An 18,087-nucleotide genomic window follows, 5' to 3' on the forward strand; every position below is an offset into this window, starting at 1 on the left:
AAGGTCAGTGAGGAGCTCCTGCTCTCCTAGAAATAGCAGCCCCATTTCTGCAGGGTTTTAGAGGGCACCCAGCGCTGCCCTCACCACCCTTGGCATAAACTGTGATTAACCCTCGTGGGCCTAGGACTGCTCACAGAGAAGAGGTAGGAGAGGGGTCCGGGTTCACTCGTGTGGCTCCAACCCCTGCCTTCTGATGCTTCTGTGATCTTCCCGGCCGGGTTCTGCTCTGTGCTTTGTCCTGAGATTATGTGCCACCCCCCATGACAAGGCAGGGGAAACCTTTGAGGGGTACAGAGGGCATGGGTGGCCCAAATGGGAGAGAGTGGGCTTCCATGGGGAACCAGGAACAAGGGGACTGCAGTGAGGCAGCCTGCGGCTGAAGAGCAGGGACTTGTGCTGCCCCGGCTGGGCTCCAGCTGCTGGTGTCCAGCTGTCCTGGGTGACAGGATGGGCAGTGGAAGGTCCTGGGTGGTGGGGTCGCAGAGCCAGGTTCACGTGCCACGTCAGCCTCCTTCTCATTGTGTCCTTCGCCAATCCCTCTGCTCTTCTGGCCTCAGTTTCCTTGTCTTTAGAGGAGGAGCTTGGATCAGGCGATAGCTCCACAGCGTATTGTGAAGGACAGGCATTCTGCCCCTCCCCAAGGCTTCCTGTCCTCAAGTGTAAAACTGAAGCATTGTTTAGTCCGGTGCCCACAATGCCACATCTCCATGTTATGTGAATGGGCCCAACACACACCAAAGATTCACAGCGTTTTACATGGTGAAGCATTCCCACCTGCCAGGCACCCTGGGGCCCTCTGCTAGGGCCCCATTGAGACGGCTCCTCCCTGGGCTCCACGATTTTGGCCAAGAGCCTGCTCTTGGCAGAGGAATGTGGAGAATGTGTTTTCGGATATGTAGATGGTAGCCCTTTGAATGGACTTTGATATCCCCATGTCATGGAAATCCTAGTGTCTGCAGAACAGAAGAAAGTATAATCTAACCACTAACCATGGGAGGAGACTGTCTTGTTGTAACCATAATTAACAACTACGTGACATCATACTCACACTCACACTTTTTGCTGATCAGTTTAAGTTCTTGAAAACCCAAGAACACGGGCTTTGCATAAACCCCACTGAGGGCAGGCCAGGAAGGCAGCCTCAGGGACATAAAAGAAATTCTGGGCCCAGCAAGAAAAGACGACAATGGAACTACATGTTAAAGAAACCAAGGCAGAGGGCCCCGTGTCAACCACAGAACCATCCATCGCTCATCTGAGCTAGGAGGGTCCTGAGCGGCCATCCAGGCCGGCCCATCCTTGAAAAGAATCCCCGTGCGACACCCCAGACCAGGGCTGGACCAAGCCCCAACCCTGCCAAACCTTTCAACAAAAGAGAAAATGTTGGGATCCCAAGGGGGCAGGTGGGTGGATCACCACAGAGCTGATGTGAGTCCCTGTGCCTCTCCATGTTAGCTTTAGTGGACACCAGCAGGCCTTCTCCCATGCTGACAGTGTCCTAGCACCACGGAGGACATCTCACCCCGCCTTCTCATCTTCCAGACCCAGAGAGCCTAGCTGCTGAGCCCGAGGGCAGCACTGGGAGGCTCTGAACCCAGGTCATCTTGCTTCTTCCACTTCCCACACTGCATCTCACGGCTTCTTTGCAGAGTCCCATCCATTTGGAGTAAATGATGCTCCAGTGTTCTTCTCATGTATTTAATTCCTTCCCTTTGTCTCCACATGTTCTAGCTAAGGTACTATGACTCTGGTGAGGACACAAGCTGCAAAGGACACATTGACTTAGCTGAGGTTGAAACCATCATTCCTGCAACCCCAACGATGGGCGCCCCGAAGCACGCCAATGACAAAGCCTTCTTCGACGTAAGTGATCCCTGCCCTCAGCAGCTCCTTCCACGGGCATCTCCATGCTGGGCCTAGGTGCCTACATGAGCCAAAAGGCCCCAAGGGGCAGCCCAGCCCACCCCAAATATTTAGCAAACAGAAGCTTTCACTAACAAACATTGGTGGGCCCAGTGGCGGTAAGGCCAAATCACCTACTCTTGATACCAGTTGTTACCGGGTGTCATGGGAACAGGCTTGGATTTAATTCTGTTAAAGTGAAATGTTGGTGATTCTATAACTAAACCCATGTAAGCCAAGCACAGGATTTCTGATCTCCTGGACTACTGTGACAAGTAGAGCAGCTGCTGCTTGTGCCCAGGAGAGCTGTCTCAGCCGTCACTGCCTCCGCCCCTGTACCTCTCCTCTAGCATGTGATTAAGGGACAAGGGAGATAGATACACATGGCTGTGAACCAGCCAACACCCGGCTAACGTGCCCTGACTTCCTGAGGCATTTTTCTTTTGTGAAGATCCGTTTTTCCTGATACACACAGACAGCATCTTCACCATAGACTTTGTTTTTCCATTGGGTTTATGTCCCATTTTTCTTTTACTCCATTGATTTAAACAAGAGCTCTTTGACCATGATGATCCCACCGTCCTTGGACAAAAATGACATCTACAGATGTCTCTGAAATCACTCACTGTCTTATTAGTTTGTCCCACTGGGTGATTTTCCTTTGTCTTGTGTCCATGCTTAGTTGCCTCTACTTAGTAGCTCTACTAGTAGGAAAATGGCCTCCTGCTTGTGCCAGGCTTCCCTAAAGACCAGGTGGGCTCCAGGCCTGTTCTTCCCTAAGGCCCAGTAGCTCTCCTAGCAGAACCCGGTCCCCAAAGCTGGAGCAGAGGGTGTCACTGCCGTGATTTCTGCCAAGACCCTGGTCAGTGCCGTTCTGCTCCTCAGTCTTCCTTCCCCTTCATCCCTGGCCCTTCCTGCTCTGACCAGGTAGGCTTTTTCCAAGGGCACAGGAGAATCCAAAGTTCTGGCTCCCTGGGAGCTGCCTGGTGTCCATCCCTCCTGCCCGCCTGACAGTATTTCTTCCTTCAGAGCTCTGCAAAGAAAGCCACATCAGGGATGTTGAGGGTAAGAAAGTGATCGTGCCAGGTAAGAGCCACAGGAAGTGCAGGAGCCAGCAGTGTAGAAGTGGCCTGTGGGGGAGACGCTGTGACGGCCTGTAAGAGGAAGCAGGGTCTGACTCCCGCCCTGGCAGAAAAGCCTCCCCCAGAGCCTTCCTCTTCATCTCGTGTTTCTGTTTCATTGTGCAGCTGAAGACCAGCAAGCGCGTGTACAACTTCTGTGCCCAGGATGCACAGAGTGCCCAGCAGTGGATGGATCGGATCCAGAGTTGTATCTCTGATGCCTGAACAGAGCCCCTCCAGGACCCAGGAGCCGTAGGGAGCCCTTGGCTGCACTGATAGGAAAAGGCACAGGAGAGAGTCGGGAGACAGCTCTCTCCTCCCTCGAGCCAGCCCCTCACTGTGCAGCTCTCTAGTCTAACTCGCTTCCCCAGGAACGTTTGGTTTGCAGTCGTAGGATGCTTCCCCCAGTTATCACATGGAGCCTCCGCATAAAGGCGGCTGCACTGACGGGGCAGTGTGACTCCTCATGGAACAGGCTTCACCAGGACGGCAGCACGGGACCAGCCCACTGGGGAACTGACAGCCGGGGTGGGGGTGGGGGTCACCATTCTGAAATCCCTTTGCCTGGGTCGGTATTTCCTTGGCCGAGCCAATGGTTTTACAAGCGAAAATCAAAAACCTCTAGTGTCGTCCATTCACAATTGGAGCAGTAATTGCCATCAGACCTGACGCAGACACTCCATGGGCTACATCTGACGGCCTGCCGCTAACTCGGCCAGGTGTGGGCTGTTCTCAATATATGCTGAGATCTCCAGCCTTGGTGGGACTGAAGGAAAAAACAAGCCATGGGACCCTGTCAAGGGATTTGACAATTGGGGAAATGGGAGAAAAATTAGTCTTCAAATGTATAGACTCTAAAAGAAATTGCTTTTCCAAGGCTAAAAGAAAGAATGCTCATTGCGTGCTCTTCTGCTCACTATCAATTTGTATTTACAAAGTAACACAATGATAAACGCACTAAACAATAACACAGGCACGGGCACTGAAATCCTCCCAGTGCGTGCCATGTGGACAGGCAGGAGCGAGCCACCCTGTCCCGCCGTGGGCCCCCAAACCAAGCCTGGCTGAAGGAATGGGACAGGAACGAGAGGCAAAGGCCCAGGAGGGTCATCACAGGCTGGGCGGTGGGATTGGATACCCAAGGCCACATTTTTTGCACATAAATTGTAAGAACAGTTTTAGATTTTTACATTTAAAAACATTGTGTTTATTAAACTAAAAGCTACAGAGCAGACACCCTTTCCCTTCATCAGCAGGGAGCTAGAACATCGTGTCTTGTTTGGAAATGTTAATATGTGAAATATCAGACTAATATTTCAAAGAATATGTATATATGATTTAGTACACTCTGATTTTTCAGACATCCTGCTTATAATTTAATATAAAACTAACCAAACTGATTCACTTATAAGATTTGGGTTATTCAGTGGGTCCTTTTTCTAAGAAAAACCACTCTCTTTGGGGACTGAAGAATAAGAGTAAAATGTCTCATTTCAAACTGTATACATACTAGGACAAAAGAGTTGTCTTAATATATCAGGAAGTGGGGGGCGGGGGAGGGAGACAATAGGAATGAAGGACTTTTCTAGCATTTTCAGTTGATACACTTCCACCTGTGAAAATGGCCTCTGCACATAATTTGTATTTTTCTTTGTATATGAAGTACTTTTTTATGTACTTTGTAAGCGATGGACCCATCATTTCATAGGTTGGCACTGTCCACCACACTCTTTGGTAATGACGTTCTTTTAACAATTTTATGTAGGAGTGACATGACTTATAGACAATAACCATCTTGTAATAAACAGACTTCTTAAAAAAGCACAATCCTCCTTTCCTGGGGAGCCCAAGCTGGCCCGGGCACTGTCTGTGTTTTACAAGTGTAGAGTCAACGGGCTTAGTAGCTTTAGGATTCAGGTGTGGGCTAGCTTTGGGAGGAGCCTCCTGACCGATGGGGCAGTCTTTCCAGCAGCCCAGTCAGTCCCCTGACTCCCCAGACATCTCCAGAGGGCAGATCCCCCAGCATGTCCAATCCTGCTGCCTTTCCACAGCTGCCCTGCTTCTGTTGGTGTTACCACATCCTTCCAGTCACCCTGACTCAGAACCTCACAGCCATCTGTAACTTCTTTCACCTGTCGCCCCTTTCTCTTCCTGAAGCTCCCTACACCCTAGTCCAGATTTTCATCATTCCTTCCCTAGATCACTAATTCAATTAACCACCATTAAATGCCTGCTATGTACGAAGCATGATGCTTGACAACGGGGAAGCCATTGGATGTGCTGAGCTCTAGGGAAGCAGGGGTTGGCAGCAGGTGGAGGTGACTATAGACACAAATAAACGTTCAGTAACTCATGCATAATAAAACGTGCCCATAACCTGAGCAGAAGAGAATGACAAAGCACTGTGAGCGACTGGAGGAAGGAAAGAGAGAGGAAAGATTAGGAAAGGTCTCCTGGAGATCCTTAGGCTTTAGATCTGGATGGGACCTTAGAGATGATCTAAGCAACTCCCCCGCTTGTCTTCAGTATGAGCAAGCCAACGTGATGACTTGTCCAAGACCACACAGTCAGGCAGTAGCAACGCTAAGCTCCAAGCCACATCCTGTGACTTGAAATCCATTGCTCTCTCTACTGTACTATACCCCACTGCCTCTGTTGAGCTTGGTCTTCAATAACGGACAGAATTTCAAGAAGCAGAGATGAAGAAAGAGCCTTCCAGTAATAAGCAAAGACCCTGAGAAAGGACAACACTGGATGTACACATGGGGCCATTACAGCGACTGCCCAGGGGCTCTGTCCCTTCCCATTCCATCCTGTACACCCCGACAGAAGACTCTCCCTGGTTCTAATAAAAGAAGCCTTAAAACCCTTCAGCAGCTTGTCAATGCAAGGATGAAATCCGCATTCCTGAGCCCGGCATCCAGAGCCCTCTATGACACTTCCAACCTAGCTGTCCAGCCTTATCACAGACAGTTAATGTAATCACTGAGTTGCAAGGGGCTCCAGGGTCATCCAGTCCACCCTCTACCCTACCCAGGAATCCCCTTTCCAGCACAGCCAAGAGTGGTGAGCCTTTGTACAAACTGCTGCTGAAGGAGATTCTGCCACCTCTGGAGACAACCTCTTCCGCTTTACAATAGTCCAGCGTGGGCAAGTGTTTCCTTATGTCAAGCCCATCCAATACTTGAACAGAACAATCATGCCTTCACCTTAAGTCTTCTCTTTTCCAGGTCAAACATTCCCAGGCCCTTCCATCGTGGGATCATGGGATAGGATCTCCCCTCTGGCTCTCAGCCAATCAGAAGGAACTGGTAGCTGGAGCAAAAATGATGGGAATCTTGGGGCGAAAGGACTCCAGTGCCTTAGAGTTTGCATTAGAGAAAGGCCAAGAATAGTCCAACACGCTCCTAAGGTCTTGGGAAATGAAATTACAAAGAACTCCAAGAAAAGATAGGTAGCGATCCAATCCATGAACTAAAATTCCACAAGAAATTCTCAAAAATGTAATTCTGAAAACACAAAAACCATTCCAATAAGGGGGGAGGGGAGAGAGAGAGAATGAATGCAGAGGCGTGAGCATCCCAAGCATTAAATACCTACAAGCCCTGTGCTGTCAACCCTGTGCATACAAATACAGTCTGAGCAATCAAGCTAACCCCTGCCTTTAAAGAACTTACATTCTAATAGAAAATGACAACATAAAAAAAGGAGCTGGAAATCTGGGAAGGTCTAAAAGGAACAATGTAAATACAAAGGGAACTCACTTCCTGATCAATTTAGATTTTTTAGAGACCTGTATAAAATATGGAAACAAGATTAATTAAGAGAGGATAAATACAAAAGAGTGACTCCCACCCTTAAAAGTGTCAGGAATGCTAAAGCAAAGAATGGGGGAAGACTGGTAAGGAAAGCTAAAGAAAACAAAAGGCAGGAAAGTTGTGATGTAGAAAATCAGTAGACAACAGAAGGGATAAGTCCATTGCTCAGGGTGGATGGGATAGTAAAAATTCAAGTTACTTTACCCAGGTGAACTACATTTTGAGGTGTTAAAAGAAAATGAAGACTAGGAAGAGATACCAGAGAACTAATTGGCAATATCCCTACTTTTAAGGAAAGGAAGAGAATAGAATGTGCAAACTCTAAAATGATGAGCTTGACTTTTATTCCAAACAAAATTCTAGAACATATTAAGGAGATGGTTAGTGAACATTTAGAAACAGAAGCAGTGATCACAAAAGACCAGCATGGCTTCACCAAGAATGGGTCGTGCCAAACTCATTGTTTTTTTCTTTTCTTTGGCAAAATTACTAAACTAAATAACTAAACTAAGAATGCTGTCAATCTTTACCTAGATTTTAGCAAAGAATTTGGTGAAGTCACTCATTCTGTTCTTGCAAAAAAAAAAAAATGGAGAAATGTAAATTAGATAATTAGGGAGATGGCCGAGCTAATTGAATTGCTGGACTCCAGAGTATTTCATTGGAAAATAGCAGTGTACGTAATAGAGTGCCGGGTTTGGGCTGCGGAAGACCTGAATTCAAATTCCCCATCTGACACGAGGTGGGTGACCCTGGAGTATTTGCTCAAACCTCTCTTTGCTTCAGGCAACTCCATAAAACTTGTCTACAAACTTGTAGATGGGTTTCAATTTGAGTTCCCTACACATTGAGTTACCCACATCAATTAAATCACAGATCCTTCTAATTTTTTTCCACCAACTTGGAAGGACTCCACTAGTGAAGTGAACAGGGATATGTGACTGGCCCTGTACTAGTAGGCTGCTAGGTGACACAGTAGATAAAAATATTGGATTTGGTGTCAGGAAGACCTGGATTCAAATCTTACCCCAGCCGTTTATTAGCTGTGTGATCCTAAGTGAGTCATTTAACGTTGCTCAGCCTGTTTCCTCATCTGTATGATGGGATAATAATAGTGCCCACCTTCCAGGGGTATTGTGAGAATAAAATGAGTTAACATGTACAATACTCGGTAAACCTTACAATGCTATATAAACACTAGCGATTATTGATTATTGCCATTCCTGTTGTTATTACTGATGCAGATAAAGACATAGATGCAACACTGATGAAATTAGCAGATGATACAAATCTGGGAATGAAAGTTACATACTAGGTAACATTTCAATAGTCTGGAACAATGGACCTAACTGAACAGCATGTAATCTAGTAGGAATGAATGCAGAGTCTTATATGGGTTCAGAAAAGCTTTTTCCCAGGTAGAAGATGTGGGAGGTGTGATTGCAAGCTCAGTATGAGTCAACATTGTGGTACTGTACCCTAGGAAGCTAAAGTAACCTTAGGCTACATTAAGAGGGAGAGTGTCCAAGAATAGAGAGGTCATCGTCCCACTGTGCTCTGCCCTGGTCAAAATAGGTTCAGCTCTAGAGAGGGGAGAGGCTGCGGAAGAGCTCGTTTCAAGGAAGATGTTGAGAGAGACCCAAGAACATCCAGATGAAGGCAATCAGAAAAACAGTCTCGAGGTCTTGGTGGAAGGAAGTGGGAATGTTTAGTTTGGAGAATTAAGTGAAGACTTAGGAAAGATATGATAACTTTCTTGAGGTGTTGAAAGGTCCATCCCATGGAAGAAGAATGAGGCTTGTTCTTGGCCCTGGAGGACTGACTAGAAGCAAGGAGGGAGTAGAGGAAAGTGTCAGGAAAAACTTTGCAGTGATCAGAGCTACCCAGAAGAATGGGTTTTCTCTGGAGGTAATGGGGTCCCCCTTCTTGAAGCTCATTAACCAAAAGAGCACCCCCTTTCAGGTATGCTGTAGCAGGCTTGGGAGTCTGGGACTGCCACCCCTTTGTTCTGCAGAGACCACTGGCCAGAAGCTCAGCCACTGGAGCCCCGCTCATTCTCTCAGAGTTGCTTATGCGAGAGTAGCCAATAGCCTCCCACCTTGTCATGGTACTCTCTGGGGCTAGCCTACCAGGGGGGACCATTAGACTATATTATTCCAGCACTGTTGTGGCCTCACGTGGAATTTCACTGGGAAATTCCAGCTGGTTGGGCTTTCGACCCTTTGTTCTGCTTGGAACTGTCAGATTTTTACCTCTCAGTGACCTTTGGCCAGTGTAGCTGAAGTTTCTCCGTTCATTTTCAGAGTGAACAAAAGCAGAGGGGCAGCTAGTTCAAATCTGGCCTCAGACCCTTGACACTTACTAGCTGTGTGACCCTGGGCAAGTCCCTTAACCCCAAATGCCTCACCAAAAAAAGCCAAACAAACAAAAAACCCCCACAAAAACAAAAGCAGAGCAAAACTCAGGTAATGAGGCAAATGTAGAGAACATCCATGGGCCAAAAAGAAAAGGGAGCCCCTTGTCCTGCCCATATACATATATGCCCAGGCAGCAACACAGACTCTAGGGTCCTGCCCAGCGTCCTGAAGCACGTCTGCTACTCCATTTTCTCGCCGATTTACCCCCAGAGGCCCATTGCAGGGTCGCCTCCCAGCTTCTCCTGGGCCCTGGGGAGCTGGATGGCAGAGACCTTCTCTGGTCACAGAATCAGAGAGGGTTAAGATCTGAAGGGTCCCTCAAGATCATCCAGCCTAACCCCCTCATTCCACAGAAAAAGAAGCTAAGCCCTGGGGAGGACAAGGGACTTGCCCAAGGTCACATGGAATGAGATCTTCCAGTGTGGGACTTTGTCCTAGTCTGACCTTTCTCAAACTAGAACTGAGCCACAAAGTGCTTGGAAGTTTGAAAGATACTAAGAGAAAGCATAAATGCTTTTTAAGGAATATTCATTCACCAAGTACTCATTAAGTGCCTTTTGGGTACCAGACTTGATGCTAGGCATCGAGCATACAAAGACAAAAACAGTCCCTGCCCTCAAGGGGCTTACACTCTACTCCAGCTTATATTATCAATGAAATAAACTTCCCCCCAATAAAAGGAGAGTTTGGAAGATTAGGGATCAAAATTTTTTAAAAAACACTAAAATTCTCTGCACATTAAAAGAGCTTAGAATCCATCGTTCCCTCTCTTGGAAGGACATCCCTGCATCAATATTGTTTCTTGGCAGCCTTGACTCACCGTGCATGGTTTGGGAAATGTCACTGTGGACCTTCCTTTTGCCTCTTCTTGGCTGTGCCCTTTGGTTTGGATCTGAGCTTGGCCAAGATGGCATTATTTGCCTGCCCAGAGGAAAGTCCCATTGCTGGTCACTGCACTAGCCCTGTCCTCCCAGCACAGGTGAATGAGCCAAGCAGGGCAGAGCATAACTAGCCTGATGATCTTATCCAAAGCCCTCATGGGGAGAAGACAGGGATCTACTGGCATGCGGGAGATAGTTGGCAATTATTTAAGTCTAGTGTCTAAACATTGCACTCACCTCTGTCTTAGCCAAGTGTGGTGAAAATTGCATCTGGCAACCCAGCTGGTGGGAGAAAACCAAGGGAGACCTTTTCTGGTTCAGTTCCAGGCCCACAGCCATGCAGATGAACTTGGCTCTCATACAAGGTGAGCCATTGGACTTTTCCCTTTTGCCTGTGTAGGATGCAGGACCCAGGAAAACGTGTCAGTTAGACCCGCTGAATTGGTCATCTCTCCCTGCTCCTTGGTGTTCCTTCCACACCTGCCCTGCCCTATTCAGTTCACTTGAGAGTCGAAGCTCTAAATGGTAGATTGCTCCAGCATCACTGACCAGAACTGCCTCCATTCAATTCAATACAAGCATTTACTTAGCAGCTACTATGAGCAAAGCCCTTTTCTCGGTGCTGGGAATACAGAGCTGAAACAACACACAAGCCCTGTCTTCAGGGAGCTTCCAGCCTTGCAGGGGACAAGAGAGGAATAGAGAGTAGATGGATGAATGGATAGATGGATGGATGGATGGATAGATAGATAGATGATAGGGAGATAGATAGGTGATAGATAATGGACAGATGGGTGAATAGATAGACATGATAGATGATGGACGGATGGATAAATGGATGAATAGATGGATGGATGGATGGATGGATAGATAATTAAAATAGATCATTGAAATGTCAGTCTTTTGGTCCAGACTATGATTTTACTGTTGTGAAGGAGCTCTCAGTGTGAAAGCTCCCTCTACATGTGCAGTCTGGCAGCTTGTCTGCAAGCTAAATATGACAAACATAGAAGGCAGACCAGCAGAGATGGACAAGAGATTTGCATGGGCGGGGCCACTTCTAATCAAAGGAATCAGGAAAGACCGGAGAAAGTGGCTGCTTGTCGTCAGGCAGGGGTGTGGAGGGAGGGCCTTCCAGGCATGGGGGGACAGAGGGGATGAAGACTGTTATTGTATAATATCAGGGAGGGCCAAAAGATTTTATGTGGGTTTTCCCGATGGGGGTGGCGCTGTGCCCCAACCCCCAAATTCTGTTAATCAGCTTTGAAAGGATATGAGGCTCATAAAAAGTTTACAAAATATACTAAATAGAGAAAAAATGCTCCATGGCCACTGCAACCAGAGCTATTTTTTTTTTGCAGGGCAATGAGGGTTAAGTGACTTGCCCAGGGTCACACAGTCAGTAAGTGTGAAGTGTCTGAGGCAAGATCTAAACTCAGGTCCTCCTGAATCTAGGGCCGGTACCCCATCCACTGTGCCACCTAGCTGCCCCAAGCAGGGCTATTCATTAAAGACATAAGTCATGACTGAAGCAAACATCTTTTGAATGATCAGAGACAGCTAGAAGAGCGAGCCCCAGACCATGCGGAGGTCTGGGTTCTAGTCCCCACAGTTACCATCAAGTCATGTGACCTCCTGCCATTTAATTTCTCTGGGCCTTGTTTCCTTCACAAAAAGAAGGGATATGTATATTTTACTGTCTAGAGAAGGGATTCTTTAACCTAGGGTTCATATATATATATATATATTTTTTTTTTTTTGGTGGGGCAATAAGGATTAAGTGACTTGCCCAGGGTCACACAGCTAATCAGTAAATGTTAAGTGTATGAGGCCGGATTTGAACTCAGGTCCTCCTGAATCCAGGACCAGTGCTTTATGCACTGTGCCACCTAACTGCCCCCGTGGGTCCATATTTTTTATATTTGGTTATGCATCTCAGTATGATTTCCTTTGGTACCTTATGTATTGTATTTTATGCATTTAAGAATCCTATTCTGAGAAGGGTTTCATTGACCTTACCAGACTTCCAAGAGAGTATCTAACAGGAAAAAGATGAAGAACCCCCCATCTAGAGTGAAAAGTTACTAAATAGGAGTAAAGATGACTCATTGTGAATAAACAGTATGATTGAAAACTCAGAGGAACTAACAAGATCTTTAATTGCATCGATGCAAGCCTGTTCTCCAGAGTGAAGGGGTGATAGGCCCTGGTCAGGTCATATTGGAGAGTATCAGGTTCAGTTTGGGGGCATCATATTTTAGGAGGAAAGTTATCAGGTGGAGTATGTCCAGTAGAGCACAACTGGGGTGGGAAAGAGACCGTGCCATACTGTGGGCATCAGCTAAAGAAACGAGGGAGGAAACACAGGACTGGGGCAGGGCGGGGTGTGGGGGGGTGCTGTCTTGGACTTCTGAAGAGCTGCTGTGAAGAAGAGAGATGCAGGAAGTGCCCATGCTCACTCTTGAGAATGACTGTCAGGGTTTCAGAAACTGGAAAACCCCACAATCGGAGCTCGATTTCCTCTTTTGTTGACTGTTTAAACTTGAGTGATAGAAAAAAAATGTTAATCATGTTCATTAAACTGAAAGGTATGGCAAGTGAACATTTTCCCCGGTTGTTTGTTAAACTTTTACCAGCACACCCCTGAAGATGCAGTCTGCATGGCCCCAGTGGTCCAAATGAAGATCAGTCATTGAAAATCAGTTGCTCCCTATTGCCTCGCATTTGAAACTCTCCAGAATCCAGTATAATCCTACTACTCCATTAGCTACTTTCTTCTTTTTCTTTTCTTTTCTTTTCTGTGGGGCAATGAGGGTTAAGAGACTTGCCCAGGGTCACACAGCTAGTAAGTGTCAAGTGTCTGAAGCCAGATTTGAACTCAGGTCCTCCTGAATCCAGGGCTGGTGCTTTACCAACTGCACCACCTAGCTGCCCCTACTTAGCTGCTTTCTTCCATGACCATAAATTCTGGCCAAACTGGCTAGCTCTCTACCTCCCACCCAACCACATCAGGTGCTCTCCTGCCTCCATACTCAATGTCTAGAAAGTGTCCCTCTCCCTCTCCATGCTGGATGAATTGCTGCACATCTTATAAACAAAGCCCACTTCAAATTCTTCCTCCTCTAGGAAGCCTTCCCTTATTCCCCTTATCAATAAGTACTTTTCCCTCCCCCAACCTGATCTCTGAGTCAGTCAACAAGCATTAATTAAGCGCCTACTATGTGCCAGGCACTATGCTAAGTATGGGAGATATGAAGAAAAGAAAAAAGAAAAAAAGAAGGAAAAAAAAAAAAACATGGTCCCTGCTCCCAAGGAATTCATATTCTAATGAGAGCAGGAACCATGTCTAATCTAACCTTGGCTTTTCCCACAGTGTCTAGCACAGAGTAGGTACTTAATCAGTGATGAATCGAGGCATAAAGATTATAGAGAGGCAAATTTCAGTTTATTATAAGGAGGAACTTTCTAACAGGCAGTCATGAAATTGCCTATCTTGTGAAGAAGTGAGCTTCCTGTCACTGGAAGTGATTAATGATCTTATTTTTTTGTTGTTTTTGGTTTTGGTTTTGCAGGGCAATGAGGGTTAAGTGACTTGTCCAGGATCACACAGCTAGTAAGTGTCAAGTGTCTGAGGCCGGATTTGAACTCAGGTCATCCTGAATCCAGGGCCGGTACTTTATCCACTGTGCCACCTAGCTGCCCCCAATCAGTGATCTTATAAAGAAGATTCCAACACTGGGCAGGATAGGAGGTTGGGCTAGGTGACCGGCCTCTAAGGGATCTTCCAAAACTCACAGGTTCTCTTAAGTCTAAGGTAGAAAGGAAATGTAAGTGAATGGCCCTAGAGGTAAGAATCAATGAAGAAAGGCCTCCAGAGGGGCAGCTAGGTGGCACAGTGGATAGAGCAGTGGCCCTGGATTCTGGAGGACCTGAGTTCAAATCTGACCTCAGACACTTAACATCTACTAGCTGTGTGGCCCTGGGCAAGTCACTTAACCCCCATTGCCTTGCAAAAACAAAAACAAAAAAAGCAGAAGCATGGTCTGAACCCAGCACAGGCAGCTTTTAGAAGAACAATAAAGGGGGCAGCTAGATGGCACAGTGGAAAAAGCACCGGTCCTGGATTCAGGAGTACACTTAATACTTACTGGCTGTGTGACCCTGGGCAAGTCACTTAACCCCAGTTGCCTCACCAAAAAAGAAGAAGAAGAAGAAGAACAATAAAGGAGTGTGATGGGCAACCCAAGAGGGTGAGCCAGGGGCTTCCCTCAGCATCTGCAGGGGCATGTGGAATGCAGTGGCTGAGAGAAGAATATGGGTCTGAAGAAAACGGTGGTGAGGGGAGAGCATGGGAGATGGGAAGGGCTGCTGCCAAGGAAAACCCCCAAAACATCAGCCCTCCATCAGTGCCAAGACCCACCTTGACTTCAGAGGCCTGATGGACGATGGTGAAACAAACCTACCTCCTCTCAGAAGAGTGAGATGAACCACATTCTACTGGACAAGTCCAGTGCATGGGTGGGGGTTGGGTTTGGGTTTTTTTAATGATACTTCATTGTTACCAGAAGGGGCTCTATTGACATTGGGGAGTTATGGGGGAAATAAAAGTAATACAATTTAAGCCCCTTTCTAAGAAAAGAAAATAAGAGAATGGGAAAGACTGGGGAAATGATAGCCAATGTTATTCATTGCCCAGGAAAAGGAACTTACCTCTAGAGAGGCAGCAGGTACAATAGAAAGAACCAAGACACGGAGTGAAACAATCTAGGCTGCTCTCCCTACTCCCCCATTTATTAGTCCTGTGACATTGACAAGTCACTGAGCCTCCCTAAGCCTCAGTTTCTTCATCTGTAAAATAGGCATAATAATACTTGCACAACCTCCCTGGTAGAGTCGTTAGATAGAGAGCACTTTGTAAACTGTTTAATGTTATCGTCATCAGGCTCCTCCCCACCAAATCCTCCTCCTCTGATGCTTCATCATGACATGGAAGTGACTCTGAGTTTTTAAAGGCCATGCTAGTAGAGCCTGAGTTCCGGGAAGTCCTACCAGGCTTCAGGTATGGATTTGGCTATGGACCATCTGTTGGTTATCCAATGACCAGCCTCACCAACCATAGAGAGGCTCATCACTAGATTGTCTACAGAGAGATGAAGGTTTTGGCCACAGTCATTCCCAAAGGCCATCCAGCTAAACATTGAGAAGTCACAATCTACAAAGGTGTAGGAAGCACCCATACCAGGAAAACTGCAAGTCTTTGAAATATTAAAGTTTTAATACTTTAAGCACATCTAGGGTCATATCAGTGACTTCAGAGGTAGAGATGACGTCTCTATCAACATAGGTCACCGACCCCTCCATTATTGGATGAGAAAATAGATTAATGGAATCAAATAGAGAAGCCAGAAAGAAAAACAAATTTAAATGAGAGACTGGCATTTCATAAGTCCAGGATTATAAAATGTTTGAGAAAGAAATTAGCATTAAAATTGTAAAAGCATTAGGCCAGTTGTATAGCAAGATAGTGGTAAGAGTTTGTATAACAATTACTACCAATAAGAATAATCAGAGTCCTAGCTATCGCCTATGTCATGGGGGAGTGGAGAGGACAGTGACAGAGTCAAAGAACGTTGGCCAAGGCAGTGTAAAGGCCTCTGGGTTCCCAAAGACCCCTCTAGCTAGCTGGGAAGGCCTAACAGGAACCCAAAACACGGGCTAATTGGTGTCCAACAATACCAATAACTGGGTCAACATTCCAGCCAGCATGATGCATCTTCTCTTATGAATCTAAGCATCATGTCCCACATCCCACTTAGTGTTCTCTAGCGGTCTCTAGAGTCACCTAGACACAGCATGCAGGAATGCCCCCGGCTTGGCTTGAAACTTGGGTAACCTCAGACATACATGAAGCCTCCTTAAGAGCATCGAGACCATCAGCTTGACACCAAGGCCAGCAGAGCCAGCCTCCCTCCTTTGTGGTCCAGCACCTCCAGAAGGCCAGAGAGATCTACGAGCACAAATCAGAAACAGCCCTCCTGCCCTTGCTGGGGAGAACTTGGGGGCAGATGTCGCTGACCACAAAAACAGAGAAACCACAAATATGCGGGAGATGGATGTGAGATAAAAACGCTTTTATGGTGTGCCAGTATGACAATATAATGAAATTGGAAACAGATTTTGCCAGCTGTAGTCAAGGATTCCATCCTGGTTTTTGATGACAGTATCCTCCATTCCAAGTTATGCAACCACAGATTACAGATCAATACAAGGCAATGGTAAGATTGGAGGAAATCAGCGCAGAAATTGAGCTGTTACTTAAATCTAAAGAGGGAAAAGGTAAAGAACCTAATACCAAACTCCTCTCTCCCAAAAGGGGCTACCTATTCCTGAATCAGAAGACAAAAGGAATTCCAATGGCACAAATGATTTTGGAAAGGAGATGGACGGAAGGGATGGCTCATAGAGTCATAGACAGATCTGGAAAGAACCTGAGAAGTCATCTATTCCCTTAGTTTACAGAAAAAGAAACTGAGGCCCAGAGAGGTGAAATCACTTGGCCAAGATCACAGCTGTGATTCAGGACAGAAGCAGGATTTGAACCCAGGGTCTCTGGCTCCAAAACCAACACTATTTACCCTCTATCACAAGGCCTTCCAGAGCCCAGCCAGGCCTCTCTGTTCCCAGCTCTTCCCTCTCTCCCAAGCCCCACTCTGCTCATAGCCAGAGGGAGCCAAGCCACAGTCTCCTGGGGCTCCAGCCACCCACCTGGGGAGGTCAAGAAGCCACAGACTCTGCCTAGCATCCTTCTCCTTCCCCAGTCCCCTCATCCCATGTGGGTGTGGGAACAGAACAGTACTTCCGCTCCCCAACAAGCCAAAATGAATCCAGCTGGTCCTCTTCCTTCCCTGTGGGCGGCAGCTGTCCCTTGGGACTGGTGGTCAGAGTGACAGAATTTGCTTCAGGGTCTCTGTGACTGGCGCCCTGCCAGGGAGACAAAGGACCACTGCATCTTCCTTCCATATCTCTCCCTGCACCCTGAGAGCCACTGGCTGGGCAAGGGAGGAGGAGCCTACAAGGCCTTTGCAGAGACACTGTGACAGGACCAGTGCATTTCCACGTGGGAGTGGGAGGGAATCCGGTCCCACAGAATCCTGGAATCTCGGGATAAGATGGGACCTCATGATCACCTTTTCCAACCCAAACCCGACAAAGATAAAAACTCATGCAACTTATGCGTAAAGCCCTGCCCTGAGAGGCGGCCGCTGTGCCCACTCTGGACAACTGATCATTTGGAAGCTGCTTCTGAGACCAAGCCGCAATTTGCACTTTTGTACCTCCCTGTGCCTCTGGTTTTGCCTGCCCGGCCAAAGAGAGCCCATCTACTTCCCCTGCTTGCAGAGCATCATGTGCTCTCACACCTTCCCCTCCCTCTCCTCTGTATTCTCTTCTCTTGGCTAAACACCCGCAGGTCTGGTTTCACACTGAGGTTGGCCTAAATACAGGAAAGTAAAAACCAGTCCATTGCAGCACCTCCTCTGGGTGCCAGCTGATGCCTGTAATTCTGCCATTAAAGTTTCTAAAATTTTGAACTTGGAGTTAGAAAGATCTGAGTTCAAATTCTGCCTCAGGAATTTGTTAGCTGCATGACCCTCGGCAAGTCACTTAATATCTCTCAGCCTCAGTTTCCTTATCTGTAAAATGGGGATAGTTAAAAATGGCATCTACTTCATAGGGTTGTCATAAGGATCAAATGAGAGAACATGTATAAAACTCTTTGAAAATCTTAAAATGTCATGTAAATGTTAGTTAATATAATCATTTTTGGTTGTTTTTTGTTTTGTTTTGTAGGGCAATGGGGGTTAAGTGACTTGCCCAGGGTCACACAGCTAGTAAGTGTCAAGTGTCTGAGGCCAGATTTGAACTCAGATCCTCCTGAATCCAGGGCCGG

At 46.8% G+C, this 18,087-nt stretch overlaps 1 protein-coding gene across 4 annotated transcripts in view; it reads left to right on the top strand.

The window, feature by feature from the left end:
• Positions 1 to 3,907, top strand: part of SBF2 (SET binding factor 2) — a 496,438-nt gene extending 492,531 nt beyond the window's left edge. For all 4 annotated transcript variants that reach the window (XM_043970029.1, XM_043970030.1, XM_043970031.1 and 1 more), the window contains 2 exons: positions 1,732 to 1,863; positions 3,150 to 3,907. In XM_043970029.1, the coding sequence (XP_043825964.1) occupies positions 1,732 to 1,863; positions 3,150 to 3,248 (231 nt within the window). In that variant the 3' untranslated portion in view covers positions 3,249 to 3,907. The remainder of the gene's footprint in view (positions 1 to 1,731; positions 1,864 to 3,149) is intronic.
• Positions 3,908 to 18,087: the final 14,180 nt, after the last annotated feature.

Source organism: Dromiciops gliroides, chromosome 6 (assembly GCF_019393635.1).
Source record: "Dromiciops gliroides isolate mDroGli1 chromosome 6, mDroGli1.pri, whole genome shotgun sequence".
NCBI classification, from domain to species: Eukaryota; Metazoa; Chordata; class Mammalia; order Microbiotheria; family Microbiotheriidae; genus Dromiciops; species Dromiciops gliroides.